The sequence below is a fragment of the Coptis chinensis genome, chromosome 3, assembly GCF_015680905.1.
Source record: "Coptis chinensis isolate HL-2020 chromosome 3, ASM1568090v1, whole genome shotgun sequence".
Lineage (NCBI taxonomy): Eukaryota > Viridiplantae > Streptophyta > Magnoliopsida > Ranunculales > Ranunculaceae > Coptis > Coptis chinensis.
Window position 1 is genome coordinate 122638800 of NC_141458.1, and position 20658 is coordinate 122659457.

Here is a 20658-nt window from a genome sequence, read left to right on the forward strand (position 1 = left end):
AGATTAATAAGTAAAACTTAAGACAACACATAAAAAGGTAGCACTATGTTGGCGTATTGATTTTGGAGGTGTATTCGATTTACCATGAGATCCAAAGCTTTCCTTCAACAAAGCCCTGTCCTCTTTTAAAATTTATAAAAGTTGAATAGGATTGACACAAATCAATATGTTTACTGTCAACAGTCTTAGTTTAGAGATCGTACCTTATATTCTGATCTTTGAATCCGTGTCACGAAGCTGCACTTTTCTCTTCCAATACCACTTAGCTGCGTCAGTTCTTTGCCTTATGGCTTATTTCTTGCTATTGTCAAAGAAGTTTATAGTAAAAGGTTTTAGTTTCCTCAAGGGTTTTGGAGTCCTCCTTTCAATAAACAATGGATTTATTTTGCGATAATCTGTCAAGGGATCCCATCTGTCAATAGAATTACTGTCCGAAATTGAATATTCACGTCTTTATTTAGTAAAAAAACAAAACAAATAACCAAAATCTATTAGAAATCGTTCTATCTGTGGTCAAGGCGTTAAGTGCACCTAAGCGCAACTCCGTCTTCATGCCGTACCCGCCGCGCCATTACCTACTCACTCTTCATGCCTCATGCCTGCCTCGTGCCCTTTCTGAAGTGAGGTGTACTTTAATTAAAATATAAACATACATTAAATCACCATTTTTTTTTTCCATTTGAATCATCACCATTTCCATATAGTCAAACAGCAATTGAAATCAAGTAAATATCCAATTAAAATTATATCTCTCGAACCAAATCTAACTCGACCGTCAATAAACTAAAAGTGGAAGCAATTCGAACCACATTATCGAAATTTTTGAAACCTGTCAAATTCCATCTGATCCATCTCTAAAACATGGTGGTGCTGGTGGCCATGTCATGCTTTCTTGTCATTGCCTTTTCTTTTCCTCAACTCAAAACTTCTCTTAAACCCATACAACTTGAAACATCTCTACTCTATGATTGTCGGTATTCCTTGCGCAAGTGCAATTGTAAGGGCATCTCCAATGGGGAATGTAAAATTACACCTCCACATAAACTCCACATAGGTGCCACTAGGATTTTACACCCTCATTCCACTCTAATATATTCAATCAAAAATATACACCCCGGGTAGTTTCCAATGGCGAAAAGCACTGCATCTTGAACATTGAAGTCCACGACAGTTCAGAGTATTTTTGTTGCGTAGCCTAGGAAAATTGTTTTGATGTTTGAAACTATGTGGTTTTGCAGATCTCTAGGGATAGGATTAGTGTGTTACCGGATGATATGCTCTCTTTCATCCTATCGTTATTAACAGTGAAAGAAGCAGTAAGAACCAGCATATACCTCTGGAAGATTTCTATGGCATCTTCTCCTACTCTCAATCTGGATGTTTTTTCTAGGATTTGAAAGGCATAAATTCGTAGGATTCGTTTTTCAGATCTTGCACCTGGACCATAGTTGTGTTAGAGACTCATTTAGATTTCGCTTTTATTTGGAAAAAGATTTTGCTCATCCTTGTAATCAATGGATGGATATGGCAATAGCACAAATAAAAGATTTTACTCACCATATTGATCAATGGATAGAAATGGCAATAACTAAGAGAAGTCAAAACCCCGATATTGGTTCGTCTCATTTTGTCATCCAGAGAGAGATTTATAGTGATGGGAATCTCTACTACCAGTTTCCTAGTTTGTTTTCCAACCAGGAAATAGGGTCGTCAATTAAGTGTTTGAGTTTGAAAGGTTGCTCTTTCAGGTCTCTTGATTCCAAGGGATATTGCTCCCTTATCGACCTCCGATTGAAAAAAGTTTTCATAGTCAAGGACACTATTGTTAGTATCTTGTCCGAATGTCCAAATCTAGAAAAACTCTTTCTATCCCATTGCGAGACGCTGTGTAGTTTAAAATTTTCTGGCCCGTCACTCAAACTGAAGCACTTAATTGTATTTTTTTGCTCTAATTTAAAGAAAATAAAGATTAATGCAGAAAATCTCACCACATTCTTGTATGCTGGAAAGCCGGTAGAATTTATGCCCATAAATGTTCCTAAGCTTTCTAATGTCATTATCCGACCTATGCTCGAATATTCTTCCCACGCTCTACTTTATGCTCTTGGAAAGCTTTCAAGTGATATTCCGCAGATGGAGTCATTGATGCTCTCAGTTGCACCTATTGAGGTATATTTAACTTTGGTTTGGTGCTTGTTAGCTATTTACTTACTCTTGGGCTGGGTGTCTCTAAAGATTGTAACTTTACTTTTGTTGGAATTGTCAGGAAAAGAAGCTTCCCAAACAGTTAGCATTGTTTGCCAATCTGAAGAAATTGGTGTTACTTGTAAGAACGTGCGGAGAAACACTCCGGGGATTCATCCCTTTGCTCCGGTCGTCTCCTTACTTACAAAGGCTTGAGCTGCATGTGAGTAGTTTCATACCCAATGTAACTTTTTTTATTTAATTAATCAGAATAGAGTTGTTGTATACACAGATGCAAGAGAAGTTTATATGTTAACCAATGTATTTTTATTTCATGTACTGTTTCATATTCTTGGAATGAATCCCCTCTTAATACTATACCTGCATATTCTATGTTACATGGACACGCCATATTTTGAAAATAATCCATGTTGGATACGTTTCTATAGCTGTTATACCAGAACAAAGAACTTGAGTTGAATAAATGGTTCATTTTTTCACAATCGTGGGATCAGAATCAATCAACCTTAACGATTTCCAGAACCGACCCACTTAACCCCCCTTGGTTCTGCGTAAAGCTGTTTTCATCTTCCTACCACATTCGTCTGACAAATCCATTTAACTAATGACATCAATTGTTCACTTGATTATCTTATACTCCTTTAAAGTATCATTGGTTAACACATGCTGCTTTGTATTGTGTAAAGAAGTAGGATTGTAGGAAAGCTTATAATATTTGGTATAATTCTACCTTTCCTTGTTGCAGCTTTCTGTCCGGAAGTCGGAAAGAATCAAAGAAGGGCTGATGGAGAGGCCTTCTGATTTCCCTCACTTCCACCTTGAGGAGATTATACTGAGTGGATTCAGTGGTTGTTCTCATGATATAGAGTTTGCAGCATATTTGCTCAGCAATGTGGAAAATCTCAAGAGGTTGACCATTTACTCTCGCCGTTTATACTATGAAATGATACCTGCTACTTTGACTAGAGAGTCACAAGAAAGGGTTGAAGCATTAGCAGCAGAAGTAACTTGTAAAGATAAGAAGACAGAAAAAGGTGCCTGGGAGCAGCTTGAAAACCTTGTACGCCCTGGCGTTGAGTTATTGCTTGCCTAAGTTGTTATGTATCTACATTTATATCAGGCAGGGTCAGGCAGGGTCATGGATTGTTTAAATTAATTATTTATCGTGTTGTGATTTATGCACTTGTATCCCAAGGTTAGCGGCACTTTTCACCAAACAAAAATCATGTCTTAATAAGTTCGTTGGTTTTAACTTTTAAACATTGAGCCTTGTTGCATGACCGTCATGATCTATGGGTTTTCTTTCTTGCCTTAGTTTGATAACTGCATATCTTAATTGGACAAGGACATTTAACAATTAACATGATCCGGAGCATCACCGTTCGTACTTCGTACTACCTTCAGTACCTTGACACTTGAAAATAAAGGGAAAACAAAACAAAAGGGCCAAAATATGCAGAAGTTTTCGGGGGACATATTCTGACACTTAGAATCACTTAAGTTTGCCAAACACCAATTAATTCATAATAACAAAATAGAATGTGAGAATTGTTAATGACCAAAATGTTTGCCATCCCACGAGTAGCTTCGAACTCCCCTCCTTGAAAATCAAGAAATTTTTGTGGACTGATCCACTATCTGGAATCCACTCCATTGAGGTCAAACACCCTGAGGTAACACAGTTGTGGACTGATCCCTCTGAAGCCAAACTAAAATTTTCCAGATTCAGATCCTCCTCCATCTGTGGCAAGGATTGTTATAATGTTATCTCGACCTCATTAAATGATTCTTTCATGGCAGAATTAGCCTATAGGTCCATCTTAACACTCTTAGAAACTCACTTAAGAGGGATTCCTTTTGCACTGACCCTGTGTCTGCAGCTTTCATTGTTTCTGGTGACAGGCATCTTCTCCAGCAGGAACTAGCATAGATGTAGTATGGCTAAGAAACACCACCTTGTACCTCAAACTTTCCACTCTGACCCATTTCTTCTATGATAGATCCAACTTAAAAGTTAAAACAGTAATGGGCTTATTTACAGGTACAAAGACTGACAAAATTTCCCTTGAGCAGTGCAGAGTTAACTTGGATGCTATGGAGGAAGATAAGAATGCAACAGAATTACAGAACTCAAAACTCAAAACTCTTCATCAAGATACTACGGAACACAAAATCCTACGCAGCATCAATTGTTGGTGGAGAGTGCTAGTTAAATGCAATTAAGTAACTAAGTAACACATACTTTACAGCATCAATTGAAACAAAATTTAGTAGCATTCCTGTTTACCCAAGCACTAGAAACTTACTGAGGTCTTGCTGATAGCCTTGTGCACCAGCTCCTACAGTATAGAATGAATCTAGAAAGATAATAGACAAACAAATTTAGAACATTCTGTTGTCTGTAACGTGATATGTGTGCAACGTTGAGATTTCGTTTGCCTAATTTCAGGCATGACAAATTAGGTAAATTTGAAGTTACAAATGCCAACGTCTCGCTTTCATGAAAGAGTGCAGCAATCATTCTAAGAAAGACACGTGTGTACCACAATAATGTTTGTTTCAATATTAATGCAAACATATAACAAAAACTTGAAAGAAGCATTGGGAGGGTACACATACACACAGTCTTGTTTTTTATGTAGGGCGTCAAACCTATGCTAATCTTGAGAAAACTTTTGCACGAGCATGATGTCCTAAAACAAGAGTATAATATAATAGGAAGCACAGACAATCTGCTTTTCTGGAATAACACCAGCTACTTCTTAAACTGGAGAGGTTTGTTTCCGTTAAGTTTAACAGATACCTCTTAAAAGAAGCATATATTCACCATTGAGTTGGAGACATGCTTAACAGCATACTATGCAATTACGCAAGCATAGTAAATAGTTAAATATTTGTTAAATTCAAACGTAAACAAGGATGTGGCTTGCGTAAAATTATTTGTGCCGGGATGGGATTATATAACTCATAATGAGGAATGCTGAAAGTATTAAAACTTCAATCAGTAAATATTTGTTCAATTCAAACAACTTGAGGAACAAGCAATGTGGCTTTCGTAAACTTCTTTGTGGCTGATTGCGATGAAAGAATGTAACTTCTGTAAAACTGTTTGTGCCTGGATGGGATGATATAACTCATAATCACGCAAGCTAGCACGCACACAGACTGTGTTTGTGGCTCTGTGATAATAAAAGAGCAAGTTTATTCATATTTTAAACCTTTTACAGATGTGAGAAACAGGTTGAGCAATTCTACTAACATGTACGCACAGAAACAGTAGTGTAACCATGCAAGCAAGTGGATGCAGATACACAAAGAAAAGATAAAGAAATCATCTATCCTAAAAAAAAGTAAGCAAGCCATTTAGTAAAGAGCAATCATATTGAAGCAGGAGTGGGGAAACCGAAATATCTCAATATACAATTCGAGGATATACACCTTAGCTTTTTAGCTACGTTGGCCTATGCTGAAATCAAATTATTAATTACATGGGAACCTTAAGGAGTTAAGGGTGTTGTTTATGTGCGTGTGATTGTGTTGGGGCTATGCTCAATCAGACTCGACATAGTTACTAAGTTGGGGGAGACCAATATAGAAAATCTCAAGGTAAAATCATTTATTAATTCGATTCCTAGGATGCTCTCCAACACAGACCAATTTGACAAAAATATAAGCAAAGCACCATTATCCAAGGCTCCAAGCAGACTATCAGAATGATCTTTTGTGGTACTCACATATAAATAACCACGACGTAATCAAACTTATGAGTAATTAAAACATATACGACTACCAAATTCAGATTGTCTTTTCAAGTTCATGGTTGTAAGTTCACCAACAACACAGTTCAAGTGCTAGTGTTCAGACGATATTTTCAAACAATTATGTTCACCTTTTGATACTTCCACCCGAGTCATAACTGAAATCAGCTAATATTCCATATCCTATTTATTTATTGCTAAAAAGTGTTTATTAGTGAAAAAATAAATGCGTTTGGTCTCTATTTTAAAAAAATATAGTTTTTCAATTAAAAAATATTTTTTTCCCAAAAACTAGTTTTATGATAATGAGGTAAAACTTGTTTTTCAAGTTAAAAAACTATTTTTTTTTTAAGGGAAACACTTTAGGTGCTTAAGGGAAAATGAATTGCTAGTATATTTTAGACTTTAGTACTTTATGCCGCGATATGCCGAAATATATTGAGAAATATAGTGTGAAATCTGATTTGATAAAATAGCTTTTAAGAAAAATCACAACCAAACATGTTTATTCAAAAATTGTTTTTAGAATACATATTTTTTCATAAAAATATTTTTTAAGAAAAAAAAATAATTTTTTGAAAAAATGAGACCCAAACACCCACTAAAATTTATTATGAATTCAAAGTTCCCCAAATTGTAATGCATAATAATCGTTTCTCTGGGAAAACCACTATCAAATTAACAACACAAATCAAATATTTCAGTTTTGACCTAATTTCAAAAGAAGCAGAGACAAGAAGGTTTAAGCTATATCAACAAAATCAAGATCTAAAATTAGAAGGAAAATAATGGTAATATATAGTGAAAATATAATTAACAAAAAAAATAGTATGAAAAAAAAAACTAATAAAAAACATTATAACAAACCAACATTTTTTAACTTTTCTTTTTGCTCTTACAAAATGATCATTTATCACAAAATAATCATTTATTAAAGAGGGACAAATGTGTCTTTGAATGTTTGATAGGTTAATGAGACTAAAACAAATAGCCAAAGGCCCAAAGCTCAACCGGTCAATTTGTATAATTCTAATCATCCATAACAAATCTATAAACTCTCCCTCATTTCTTTCACTCTCAATTTTTAAACAAACGGTCAGACATCAACCCAAAAAAAACAAAAAACAAAAAACAAATTCAGAAAGGACTTGCGATGCAGTTTAATTGTTACACGCTTGTCTTAATTATTTGTAAAATCTCCACTTAAAAATAAAAAAAAAAAAAAAAAAAAAATTTTTACTTTCAATGTTAATCTTTTATAGTTTTCTCCACATGAGTAGGGTTATCCAGTGGCGTTAGTTTTAATGGGTTAATTGTCATATTTACACTTTATTTTATTGTCCACCATAATTAAACTAGGCGCATTAAACTATTAAATTAACAAATAAAATAGTCTAAACCATTAGAGAATTTGAAATTAAACATAATCCAACAATAAAAGTCAACAGCTAGTAATCCCGTCCAATAGTCTCAAACAGTCTTAAAGAGAACTTCGAGGCTCGAGCTAAACAATAAAAGACAAGTTGCCACCCCCATTCGTTCAAATCGAATAAAAACACCTAACTTTTTTTATAGTAGGATATATACCTTTAAGCCTTCTGCGGTGGTGTTCCCCGGCACCCACTAACATTCAATTGCTTGTTTGTTTTGACTTTTACCTTCATTTCGCTCTCCATCACTTTTTTGCAGTTGTTGTCGTGAGTCACTCAATCTTTGTATTCATAATCTTTTCCGCATTTTTTGCATTTCATACCATTTTCTCCCGCAATTGTAGATATGAACTGATTTGATGTTTGTAATAAATGACCTAAAAGTTTTATCTGTATCTGATGTTTGATCTGAAAGTTTATAAGATATATAATAAATCAAGGCCGAAAATATTGGTCGAAATATTGATATTTCATTGATATATTTTGGTTTTTGCGGTATCCGATATGAAAATAACTTAAAATATTGGTTAGATATAGACGTATTTTCAAATTGATATATATCGTATTTTTTGATATATTGATATATATCAGTGATATATTTGATATATATCGTTTGACTTGGTTAGACTTTTGACTTTTTGACCGATTATGTTGACTGTTGACATAGATTTATGATATATATCGTTATATATCAGTGATATTTTTGATATATAATTATTTTTTGATTTTTTTTCACCAAAAATTAAAATCACTAATATATCTCAATCACTGATATATCTCGATATAGATTGATATATTTCAGTGGGGGGGTCCGATATTTCAGTTGAAATGGAAAAATTGGGCCTTGTAATAAATGACATAAAAGTTTTATCTTTTATCAAACCTTGAACATAAACTAGCCAATTCGGCCATAAGAATGGGCCATTTCATTAAGATACTTATGTGATTCATTAGGTAGAATTGATATTTAAAAAAAAAACAAAAAAAAAAATAAAAAAATACACTTATTCAGTGAAGCGCCTTTCACTCACGGGTTATAGATTAATAGTTAGAGGTGAGAAATTGTTTTATTTTGGTCTAGTGAACCAACCAAAACCGAAAGGTTTTATTATTATTATTATTATTATTATTATTACTCTAAAATTTGAAGAAGTTTACACCTAAACAAAGAAGAGATAAATTAACAGAAAGGATGAAAGTAATGAAAATCTCCTATTGGCATAAGGTGGGTGTAGCTTTTGCAAGGTCAGCATTCAAGACCTTGCCGCAGGTTAGCTGAACTCAAACTACTTTGTCATCACAGTATACAATGATGGTTGTTACTCCAGCGATACAGGCGTTTCTAATGAGGAGATCCCGTTGGTTCAATATTGCAGGAAACTTGTACAGTTTAACTGACATTTACCTTGATCGTCCTGCCAAAATTCCTCTTTGTCTTCCTCTTCCTTTATCTAGAAAGCTTTTGCAAGCGTTCTTCAGTGGCATAGTTCCCGATACTAGAGGATCGCTCAATGGAAGAATGGACAAGGTTGGTGTTTCCAGGGCCGAGAGTCTGCAAAAAGACATTCGATTAGTGATACACTATGGTCACAAATAGAACTCCCGAAATGAAGTTTAGAATCTCAAATATGGTTCATGCAATAAAAACTAGTGTAACTGAAATTAACATATTATAAGAGCAGGCTTTTGGTCAGCACGTTTACTTTCTCAATGACACCACCATCCACCAAAATCAAATCATTCCGGTATTTCTAATCACATCAAAGGTGGAGTAATTTATGATAAAATCGACAGCCACAATCGAACATTCGTCAAACATGAAATTCTCTTAATCAATTATCAATAATAACTGTCTCTATTTATAATAAACCTGGTAAATATAAGCCTCATGCATCTATGGGGTCCAACTTTGAACATACTGGTTTCAGGACAATCCTCATCAATCAATTTGTAGATCTGTCCAAGTAAGGAAATTGTCCCCTCATGACGTTTATAACGTAACATGCAGATTTCTTTTAGGTTTTCAAAACATGTTCTTGTACTTCCCGTGATAATCATATTTTGCAGTGACTAGTAGGTAGTAATAGAACGATTGACAAAAGCGTGCTTTCTGATCCCACGGCTTCTTAAGAATACAGAGAAAAAATAAATAAAGGTAAAATGCCAATTAATAATTATAAGAATAATAGTGTGAGAATCGTATATAACCTGCATGTCTCCCTCACTGTAATGCATCCCATAAACAGTTTCAAAGTCCACTTGAAAATCAAGAAAATTTGGTCTTGCTGCACTTGCCAGAATCCACTCCATTGAGGGCAAACACCCTGAGCTAACACTTTTGTAAACGGATCTCTGTGAAACAAAACAAAACTTTTCCGGATTCAGGGCCTCCTCCATCTGTAAGGCAGGAAGCGTTATCTCGGCCTCATTAAATGATTCTTTCATAGCAGAATTTGCCAAAAGGTCTTTCTTACACTCATAGAAAACCTCACTTAACAGGGATTCGTTCTGCATTGACCCGATGTCTCCTGATTTCATTGTTTCTGGTGACATGACACCTTCTCCGCAGGAAATCATTGAAATAGCAGAAGCAACAGGATCAAAGACCACAACAGGCTCTTCAATGATTGGTTCTGGAGCTTTAAATAGATCTCCTTCTGCCCCTAGGTCATATTCCAGTATAGTGGAGGTTGAAATTAAGTTGCTCTGTAGGTAAAACAAAAACAAAAACAAAAAAAGAGTGAATACCTACACGATATGCCCATAACAGAAGACATCATTATTGACACCCAAATCTAAAGACACTGGCAACACCACCACAATACATTTTAATTTATGTAATACATCTTATACACAGATACTTAAAAAATAATTGTATCAAAAAGAGATCCAGTCAAGACTTGTTATTAAATAAGACAGTAATCTAGTTGAAGGAGCAGATAGTAAGATCTTCTTTTCCCTTTATATTTCTGTTCAACTCTTTATTTTGCTTTTCATTTTTCATGTTTTCAGAAGGTGCCGAGGTAAACAATCTTTTGACATTGGAAGAGAATCGAAAGTGGATACTCTAACTACAGCCAATAGTCATCAGCCCATCAACCAAATCCTATAAATATTGCACTGATATTTTCAGCACTAGAAATTCACAAATACGCCCAACTCATCAAGAAGTTCTTTCAGTGCTCAAAATATAAAATACTGCACCCTGGAATCCGTATCTGATAGTTCTACAGATGAGCAGCAATTTACTCCTTAAGTAACTGCAACAGTCCTTCGAGAATATTCTTATAGACATACCACGAGAATATCCTTATAGGGATGAGGGTTCGGAGACAGTTGGATGTGTGATTCAACGGTTCGAAAATCAAAAACAAAAAGGAAGAGAGAAAATGTGAGTTTGTTTTTTATTTTCGGACCGTTAGATCATACATCCAACAGTTTCGGAACTCGTCCTATGAGGATATATGTGCACTACAATCCCAAGTACTCTACCCTTTGAGCTAAAGATCCAGCTAAAATTCTTTCTAAAACTCTTTGTCATAGAATAATAGGTGTAGCAGTCTTTGTTTATAATTATAATCATCTCATTATTAAGCAAGAAAAATAAGATGTAGTCCAAGAAACATACCCGCAACTCTTTTATTTCAACCAGTTTAAAAAAGTGTATACAGAAACAATTCAACCATTCCACACAGTACACAAATGACTACCCATGCAGGACATTCACTGTGTGGTTTGTGACAAAAGATGGAAAGAGGAGAATTCTAACACCATCAATTTTAATTAGACTATTCAGATTCCAAACAACTATACGCACAATATGGAACTATAATAAGTAAATGGACAGAGGTAAATTAATGTCAGAGGCAAAGGCCGGAAATAACAATATTACAAGCACTATTCAATTCATGACCTTTCTAAACAGAGGACTTGTAGTAGGCCTTAAGGAGACAAGCTAACAGTAATAAAACTTCAAACTGATTAGATGACACGGTGAGATTAAAAAACTGATTAGACAACAAAACCGAACAAACTAGGCAACAACTTATTGTAAAAAACAGGATTTGTTGATCTATACCTGATATGTCTCTGCCTAATAAGCACACGAGCAAGGTGAATGGATTTGGCCATGCCAGACTTGAACACCAGTATCTAGAGACGACGCTCCAGGAAGTTCTCGACAGTCAATAGTACAGTACAAGAAATGTTTATAGGAATATTTCAAACTTGCTACTTCTAATAACCACATTCACATATATTTTTATTTCTCAAAGGCATACAAACATGTATTGTCTACAAATCTTAGGAAATGAAGCTTACACATTTTCAGCAGTACCAAATCTCCTAAATGAACCAATATACAAATCAATATAAATAATTACAGCACAAGAACATGTCATATAACACAACTATCTATTTCAATACCACATTAGATAATTTATATGCAACTCTTAAAACCCAATTTGTTATATTATAAATCTAACACAATCTACTATCATTAGATAAGATCAAAGAACGATTATCAAAAGGAACAAAGAAACAAACCCATCAAAATCTAGTAAGAGCCATCTACAAAAAATGAGGTTTCTCTATGCTTTGCCTTTAAGGTGAGGATGTTGTCCTTTTTTTTTTCCCAACCAATTATGGTACTTGTTGATATCGAATGTGTAGTTTAATCGAATTCGGTTGAACAGAAATTAATTTTGAGTCCTCTGAGGAATATGACACTCTTCTAGTTCTCTATGTTTGGAAGAGAAGGAGCGCACGAACTTGATTGGATGTCAAAATTTAAAGGAGAACTCTTTGTATTCAGATGCAGACAACTATCAACTTGGGATGTCTAATGCCAATATGATTAGTCTAAATTGATTGAAATCCTTGAGAGGTAATTTTTCTTAGCATTAATTCAAATGTTGGTGTTTTTAATCAACTGAGTTCCGTGTCATTCTTGCATATGCAATTTAAAGGTGAACTCTTTCAAACATTATAACAATCCTTGCCACACAGATGGAGGAGGACCTGAATCTGGAAAATTTTAGTTTGGTTTCAGAGGGATCAGTCCACAACTGTGTTACCTCAGGGTGTTTGACCTCAATGGAGTGGATTCCAGATAGGGGAGCAAGACAAAGTTTTCTTGATTTTCAAGGAGGGGAGTTCGAAGCTGCTCATGGGATGCGAAGGGCATACTGTGAAGGAAACATTTTGGTCATTAACAATTCTCACATTCTTATTATGTTGTTATTATGTATTAATTGGTGTTTTACTTTAAGTCTAAACTTTGCTTCAGAATTTCTATTCGTAGGCATATTGTTTCAGTAATTGAATGTCTTCTTGCAGAATCTCATGGAAAAGTCCACCCTCATCCATTCTCCCTTTGAGCAAACCTGGAGTGTCGGGAACTACCATTGAAGAATGCTTGCAAAGGCTTTCTTGAACAGGAATACGTGACCAAAGAGGAACTTTGGCTGGGTGATCAAGGTAAATTACCCAATTCAACTATACAAGTTTCTTCAAATATTGTGCCAATGAGATCTATTTAGTAGAAACACATGTATCCCTAGTGTATCAATCGTCATTGTTTACTCAGATGTCAAATTAGTTTGCCATTTATTCACCTAACCTGCAGCAGGTTCATCAAATGCCTAGAAATGCTGACCTTGCAAAAACTACACCATAACTAAAATATGCTCATTTTCAGTATGCCTGCAGGAATGCTTTGGCTGAGTCAACCAAGGGTTAGAGGAAGAAGGTTCGCAGAGACTGAAGAATCAGAGACTCGGAAGAAGTGACTACTGATTACTTGATTAGTAAGGAATCAAAAAATATACTTCACATAGTGTGGTTGATCTATGACCAACAATGGTGGTGACGTGGTGTAGGATAAGGAGCTAATATGCATACCTCGAATTAACCGAAAGTTAACACGACCATTACAGAAGGAAGACAAGGAGGATTGTGAATTATACTCTCACTAGTTGATGCTAAGTCACTGTGGCATTCTATCTTGATGAATAACTTTTCGCATGCTTTTAAATGTGCAACTCACTCGAGAGACCTATTCCTTGACGTGATTGTTAAGCCATGGAATTGAGTGAGAATTTCAGTTTATGTACGCATATTGCGTTTGCATATTTCTATTATATATGTACGAGTATGCGAACCATGCTACGCATCGGTGTTTTTTCAAATCTTTAAACCTGTCAGTTATAATTTAAAAAATAATATAAAAACATTAAGAATGGTTGAATATAATTTGAGTGACGTGAATGAAGTTTTTTAAATTATTTTAAATAATATGAAGCTAATTCTAATTTCAATAAAGTGAGAGAGTTTTTGGTAAATTGTTTAAAAAGGAGGGAGCTGATTAGAATAATTAAGGGAGGTGGTTCTAAAATCATAAAATAGAGAGATTACAAATGCATAGTTCGGTTGAAAATTTTTCCTCCTAAAGATCCGGCTATCATATAGTGTAGAGATATTTAGTATGCTTAACCGCTACGCGATCGGTGTTTTTCAAATCTTTAAACCCACCGCAAGCTCTAACATCTCTCGATAGTATGATTTTTTGAATTCTAGTTATAATCTAAAAAATAATATAAAAACATTAGGAGGGGTTGAATACAATTTGAGTGACGTGAATGAGGTTTTCTAAATTATTTTAAATAATATGAAGCTAATTCTAATTTCAATAAAGTGAGAGAGTTTTTGGTAAATTGTTTAAAAAGGAGGGAGCTGATTAGAATAATTAAAGGAGATGGTTCTAAAATCATAAAATAGAGAGATTACAAATACATAGTTCGGTTGAGAAATTTTCCTCCTAAAGATCGGCTATCATATAGTGTAGAGATGTGTCTAGGATACATATCGTTCTTTTAGGCTTATTAAAACATATATCTTTTAGGATACAATATATCAAAAAATACGATATATCTCGGTTTGAAAATAAGTCAATATATCTGGTCAATATTTCGAGTACCGCCGAAACCGAAATATATCAACGAAATATCTACATTTCAACCGATATTTTCGGCCTTATTTTATTACAACTTCAGATCAAACATCGGATCAAAACATCATATCCAGATAAAAGTGATATTTTAGGTCATATACACCAAATCAGTTCATCTATGGCGGGGGAAAATCCTATGACATGTATAACATGTGGAAAAGAGTATAACTACAAGGATCGAGGTAGTCATGAGAAAAGCTGCAAAAAAATGATGGGATACATAGTTCGCCAATAGTATCAAACAGTAAACCCCATTGTTATATATTTGTTTTTTGTTTTTTTAAGTGAAAATTTTATTAATAATGATAACGAGTTTTACAAATAATTATGACAAGCCCTATGTCCATATATATCTACATAATCTAGTCCACAGATCTACAATAATTTAATAAATTGTTAACTTCCTATAATACTATAAGTCTATATAACCATACTATTATGTGGATAAAACTATAAAAGATTAACATTGAAAGTAAAAAATTATCTTGTTTTATTTTGTTTTTTGTTTTTTTTTTAAATAGAAATTTTATTGATAATGATAACGAGTTTTACAAATAATTAGGATAAACATGCAACAAGCTGCGTCGCAAGTCCTTTATGAATTTGTTTTTTGTTTTTTGTTTTTTGTTTTTTGTTTGGATTGAGGTCTTACGCTTGTTTAAGAATTGAGATTGAAATAAATGAGGGAGAGATTACGGGTTTGTTATGGATGATTAGAATTATACAAACTGGCCGGTTGGGCTTTGGGCCTTTGGCTATTTGTTTTAATCTAATTAATCCATCAAACCATTTGTTCATTTTTAATGATTTTGGACTTAAAATAAATGATAAATGATAAATTTGCAAGTGTAAAAAGAGAAGTAAAAAAAAACATTGATTTATTGGAATGTTTTTTATTAGTTTTTTTTTTCATACTATTGTTTTTTGTTGATTATATTCTCACTATAGTTGTGAAAATTTTGGTGTGGCGGTAGTGGAAGTTTGCTAAAAAAATTAGGGGTGCGAGTCCTTATAGTTTGAAGATTTTTATAGGGAAATTAGTTATGTGGTAGTGGAGCCTTTTCTAATCTCATGGTGCGACGCACCCCGTATATCCATCTATGACTATGACTACTATTGGTGGTCTTGATTTTGTTGATATTGGATTTATAGTACAACTTTTTATATGTAACATCTCAAATTTCTTACATATATATGTAGGATAAGCATGTCTGAAATCAGAAAAGCTTAAAAGCTGCCAATCAATTTGAAGTAAGTGTGCATAGAATCCTACGCAGCATCAATTGTTGGCGGAGAGCAATAGCTAAAGTAAGTAACACACACTTTAAAGATCCAAGCTTAGGAATTGAAACAAAATTTAGTAGCATTTCTGTTTACCCAAGCACTATAAACTTACTGAGGTCTCCCTGATAGCAGGGCTGGCCTTGGGACAATGTTGTCTAAGGCCTGCATAGGCCCCCATATAAACCAAAACAAAAGGCCCCCCCGTTAAGCTCGAAAAATCCCACTATAGTGTTAAAAACCTACACAAAAAGCCCATTATCTGAAAAAGAAAAAGAAATAAAAACCTCATTTTGCTTACCTTGCATTGGGCTCATTCAAACATAGGGCCGCCCTGCCTGATAGCCTTGTGCACCAGCCACCAGCCTAGAATGAACCTAGAAACATAATAGACAAACAAATTTAGAACATTCTGTAATCTGTAATGTGATATGTGTGCAGCGTTGAGATTTCATTTGCCTAAATTCAGGCATGACAAATTAGGTAAATTTGAAGTTACAAATGCCAACGTCTTGCTTTCAGGAACGAGTGCAGCAATCATTCTAAGACAGACACGTGTGTACCACAATAAAGTTTGTTTTGATATTAATGAACCATATAGCAAAAACTAGACAGAAACATTGGGCATTAGCGAAAAAAAAGAAAGAAAGAAAACTGGGAGGGTACACAATACACACACACACAAACAGTATTTTTTTCTTTTTTTTTTTATGTAGGGCGTCATATCAATGCTAATCTTAAGTAAACTTTTGCACGGGCATGATGTCCTAAAACAAGAGTATAATATAATAGGAGGCACAGACAAACTGCTTTTCTGAAATAACACCAGCTACTTCTTAAACTGGAGAATTTTGTTTCCGTTTAAGATACCTCAGAAGCATATATTCACCATTGAGACATGCTTAACAGCATACTATGCAATTATGCAATCATAGTAATTAGTAAATAGCTAAATATTTGTTAAATTCAAGCGTAAACAAAGATGTAGCTTGCGTAAAATTATTTGTGCTGGGATGGGATTATATAACTCATAATGAGGAATGCTGAAAGTATTAAAACTTCACACAGTAAATATTTGTTGAATTCAAACGACTTGAGCGTAAACTTCTTTGTGGCTGATTGCGAAAGAATGTAACTTCTGTAAAACTGTTTGTGCCTGGATGTGATGATATAACTCATAATCACGCAAGCTAGCACGCACACAGACTGTGTGTCTGTGGCTCTGTGATAATATAAAACCAAGTTTATTTAGAATTTAAACCTTTTACAGATGTGAGAAACAGGTTGAGCAATTTTTTTTTTTTTTTTTTTTTTTTTTTTTTTGGTTGATTTGGTAAAATATTTTCATTATCAAAAGACCCAAGTCAGTTGTTACAAGGGGCTCATCTCAGCCAGAGAAGATACACACAGAAACAAAAGTGTAACCACGCAAGCAAGTAGATGTAGATACACAAAAAAATATAAAGAAATCATCTATCCTAAAAAAGTGAGCAAATCATTCAGTCAAGAGCAATCATGCAATTTACTACGAAGATTAAACTTAGTATCAACATACTGGCATACCGCATCAACAGAAGCCTCTGCAAGACCTCTGATCGTACGTTCGTAACCAAAGAAGATTCAATGAGACAGAGATATACTTGTTCAGGAGCTATTACATGTGGCTAGCTGGTACTGCTTCAGTAATTAGTTTTCTTACATTCTCCATAGAGAACTGCTTGTCGAATTGCAACCTTTTCAAGGGTGCAGGAGGTTGATTGTCAAAAACGTTGTAGATTATCACCACCCGAGCTTCTGAGGACATGAATGCAAAATGAACATCAGATATATAGTTAGATTACTCAAATCATAGGAGGTATAAAAATCAAAATGAAGTCGTGCAGTCATGCAGAAGAATCAAACAATATCTCCAAAATTAAATAACAGTGAAAAAGACAAAATAAGAAACGTACATGCCATCAAGATGTTCTTCATAAATGCCATAAAAAATTATGTCAAATTTCCATAATCATGTACAACTTTCCCTGCCCAAGTTAAGCACAGATAACTACATATATAACGGCAAAAAAGATCAATTGACAACTATATGAAGTGGCAAATCCACGCCGGGGTGGGTGGGTGGTAACGATACTATTAAGACCTAGCTAAGACTCTGAAAATGCACATGTAAATATGTAATCAACATTTAGCAACATGACTTACTAGGGCATCAGCAGAAACGGGCTTCCAATGCAACTGAATTCCGACTCTAGTTCAGTAATACTTACTTTTACTGACAAGAGAATGGAGTCCTGGTATTCGAGCCTTGATCACAGTTTCCAAGTGTAGCAAAAGAAAGATATAATATGAGATATTGAAGGAAACAACAAAGAAAGAAATATACAGCATAGGCTTAAACTTCATCTACTTGGAGGAGTAAAAAAATTATAAACAATGTAAGTTCAGATATATCCAACAAAATTTGCATTCAAGAAGTGTCTTACTTTTGACATCATCTTCCCTACATGCTCAGAATTCATCTGATGAGCAAGATGCTTGTACTCTGGGCTATTTGCAAAATATTCTCGCTCTCTTCTCTAGCAGCAATCATGTCGACACTTTTGTTGATGTCAGCATGGATAGCATTATAGCGAGACCAATTCGACTAAAATCTAGGAATGACCCATTAATTCAAAAGCACAATATTATCAAACAAAATATTAGCTTATGGAAAATAATAAATGTAAAATCAAATCATGTTCTACACATTCTTGAACTGTTATACCCATGGTACAAAAGGCTGTGACACATCATGACATATGCTAAGATACTCAAAACTGCACAATAAATGAAATGTGACATTTCAAAATTCTGATTCCCAGCCCAATATAGTTTCATTGTTTTAACATTGCGGATTTTTTATAAATTGAAAGGGCTCTTTGTTCAAATCACAATGTTACTGAGCAAATTGAACCCAATTTTTTTGTTCAATGAACTATGTTATGATAAAAACGGAGATCATAACTCAAACATATTGAATCCGGAGCGGGGAAATCGAAATATCTCAATATACAATTCACGGAAATACATCTCAGCTTTCTAGCTTCGTTGGCTTATGCCGAAATCAAATTGTTTCATGGGAACCATAAGGGTTTTGTTTATGTGCGTGTGATTGTGTTGGTGCTATGCTAAATCAGACTCGATATAGTTATTAAGTTGGGGGAGACCAAAATAGAAAATCTCAATATAAAATCATTTATTAATCTTGACATTATATAATAGGAGGGGTCTAGGGACATATTTTATCTTGACACGTAAACAAACTCAAAATCGTTAGGGCCTTTATAACTTTCGGATTAGGCTAATATTTTGTAGATATGATCTCCTAACTATTCTAAATATTGTCACAAATAATCAAAATTTTCTAAAGTTGTCAAATATAATATAAAAAATAGTGAAAATGAACGGTCTACAATTAGCCAAATTTTGTAAATTGTTAACTACATTTGGCAAATTTGGATTTTTTTTATTTTTTTTATTATTTGTGACAATGTTTAGAATAGTTAGGAGATCATATCTACAAAATATTAGTCTAATCCGAAACTTATAAATGTCATAACGATTTTGAGTTTGTTTACGTGTCAAGATAAAATATGTCCCTAGAACCCCTCCCTTATATAATTACCGAAATCAGAGAACTCTGCTATCCTTTCATCAATCTTGTGAAGTGCAAAACAAGCGGACGCCGAGTAACAATTCCCACACACGTATTATAAGCATCGGACCAGTATATTCAACTACAAAACACAACAACGTATTAAACCAGTTGCAAAAGGTTACCAGATCCAAGAGGCAAAAAGTTTTTTCCTAGGATGCTCTCCAACACTAAAGACTTTCCAGAGCTCTACAAAGCATCACAGAAAAATTTGACAAAAATATAAGCACCTTTATCCAAGCAGACTATCAGAACGATCTTTTGTGGTGCTCATACATAAATAACCATGACATGATCAAACTTGTGAGTAATTAAAACATATACAACTACCATATTCAGATTGTCATTTCAAGTTCACCGTTGTAAGTTCACCAACAACACAGTTCAACTATTAGTATTCAGACGATTTCGACAAACAATGATGTTCACCATTTGATATTTCACACCAGACATAACTGAAATCAGCAAATATTCCATTATTTCCATGTCCATAAAGATAAAACCACCAAAAGTAATCAGTTTATTATGAATTCAAGTGCCCCAAAATGTAATGCATTGTTCCTATGGGAAAACCACCATCAAATTAACAACACACATCAAGTATTTCAGTTTCAAACTAATTTCAAAAGAAGCGGAGACAAGAAGGTAAGCTATATCAAGAAAATCAAGATCTAACATTAGAACGAAAATAACAAGGCCGGCTCTACCCAGCCGCTTAGGGCCTAGCCCAAGGGTCCCCAATATATTTTATTGTTTTATTGCGGAAAAAAAAACCCCACTATATTGTTTTTCATTTATTTTAATCAGTTAAATAAATATTTTTAAATTGGAAAATTGGAAATTAAAAAATCACATTAAGTTCATTCGTTTCCCTCGCGTTTTTGCCTTTCTCAATAAATAAATAGGCACGCCTCCATAACTAATTAAACTTCTTTATCACTCTATAACAAATTATCAAATGTGAGGCATTGAATCCAGCACTTCAATCTTATCTCTATCATTCTTTTGCATTTTTTGGTTTTTCTATATTATTTAATTTTGGGTAGATTTTTTCTTGTTTTTCTTCTCTCTCTCTCTCGTGTAATTCTTTGTTAAATAAATATATTGAAATTTCAAGTTTGCGACCTTGTTGTTTGGCCATGATATGCTACGGTGTTCTAGGTGTAGGACATTTTTTATTCTTCTAGTTTTCCTCATGTATTGTATTAGACCTTGTTGTGTCTTGTCGTGGATCTCTCAGTCTGTGAAGATCTCCCTCACAACACTCATATATGTTTCTAC

General features: G+C 34.2%; 2 protein-coding genes across 2 annotated transcripts; one reads left to right on the top strand and one right to left on the bottom strand.

Moving 5' to 3' along the window:
* Positions 1–1391: 1391 nt before the first annotated feature.
* LOC147514000 (putative F-box/FBD/LRR-repeat protein At4g13965) lies at positions 1392–3485 on the top strand. Its single transcript, XM_086597379.1, has 3 exons — positions 1392–2169; positions 2267–2407; positions 2951–3485. Exons 1-3 carry the CDS (start codon positions 1519–1521, stop codon positions 3296–3298), a joined length of 1140 nt encoding a protein of 379 aa, XP_086453505.1. The 5' UTR covers positions 1392–1518; the 3' UTR covers positions 3299–3485.
* A 5931-nt stretch (positions 3486–9416) lies between these two features.
* LOC147514001 (uncharacterized) lies at positions 9417–9931 on the bottom strand. The gene is made up of 2 exons (XM_086598985.1): positions 9602–9931; positions 9417–9515 (listed from the first exon to the last, which is right to left on the bottom strand). Exons 1-2 carry the CDS (start codon positions 9929–9931, stop codon positions 9417–9419), a joined length of 429 nt encoding a protein of 142 aa, XP_086455111.1.
* Positions 9932–20658: the final 10727 nt, after the last annotated feature.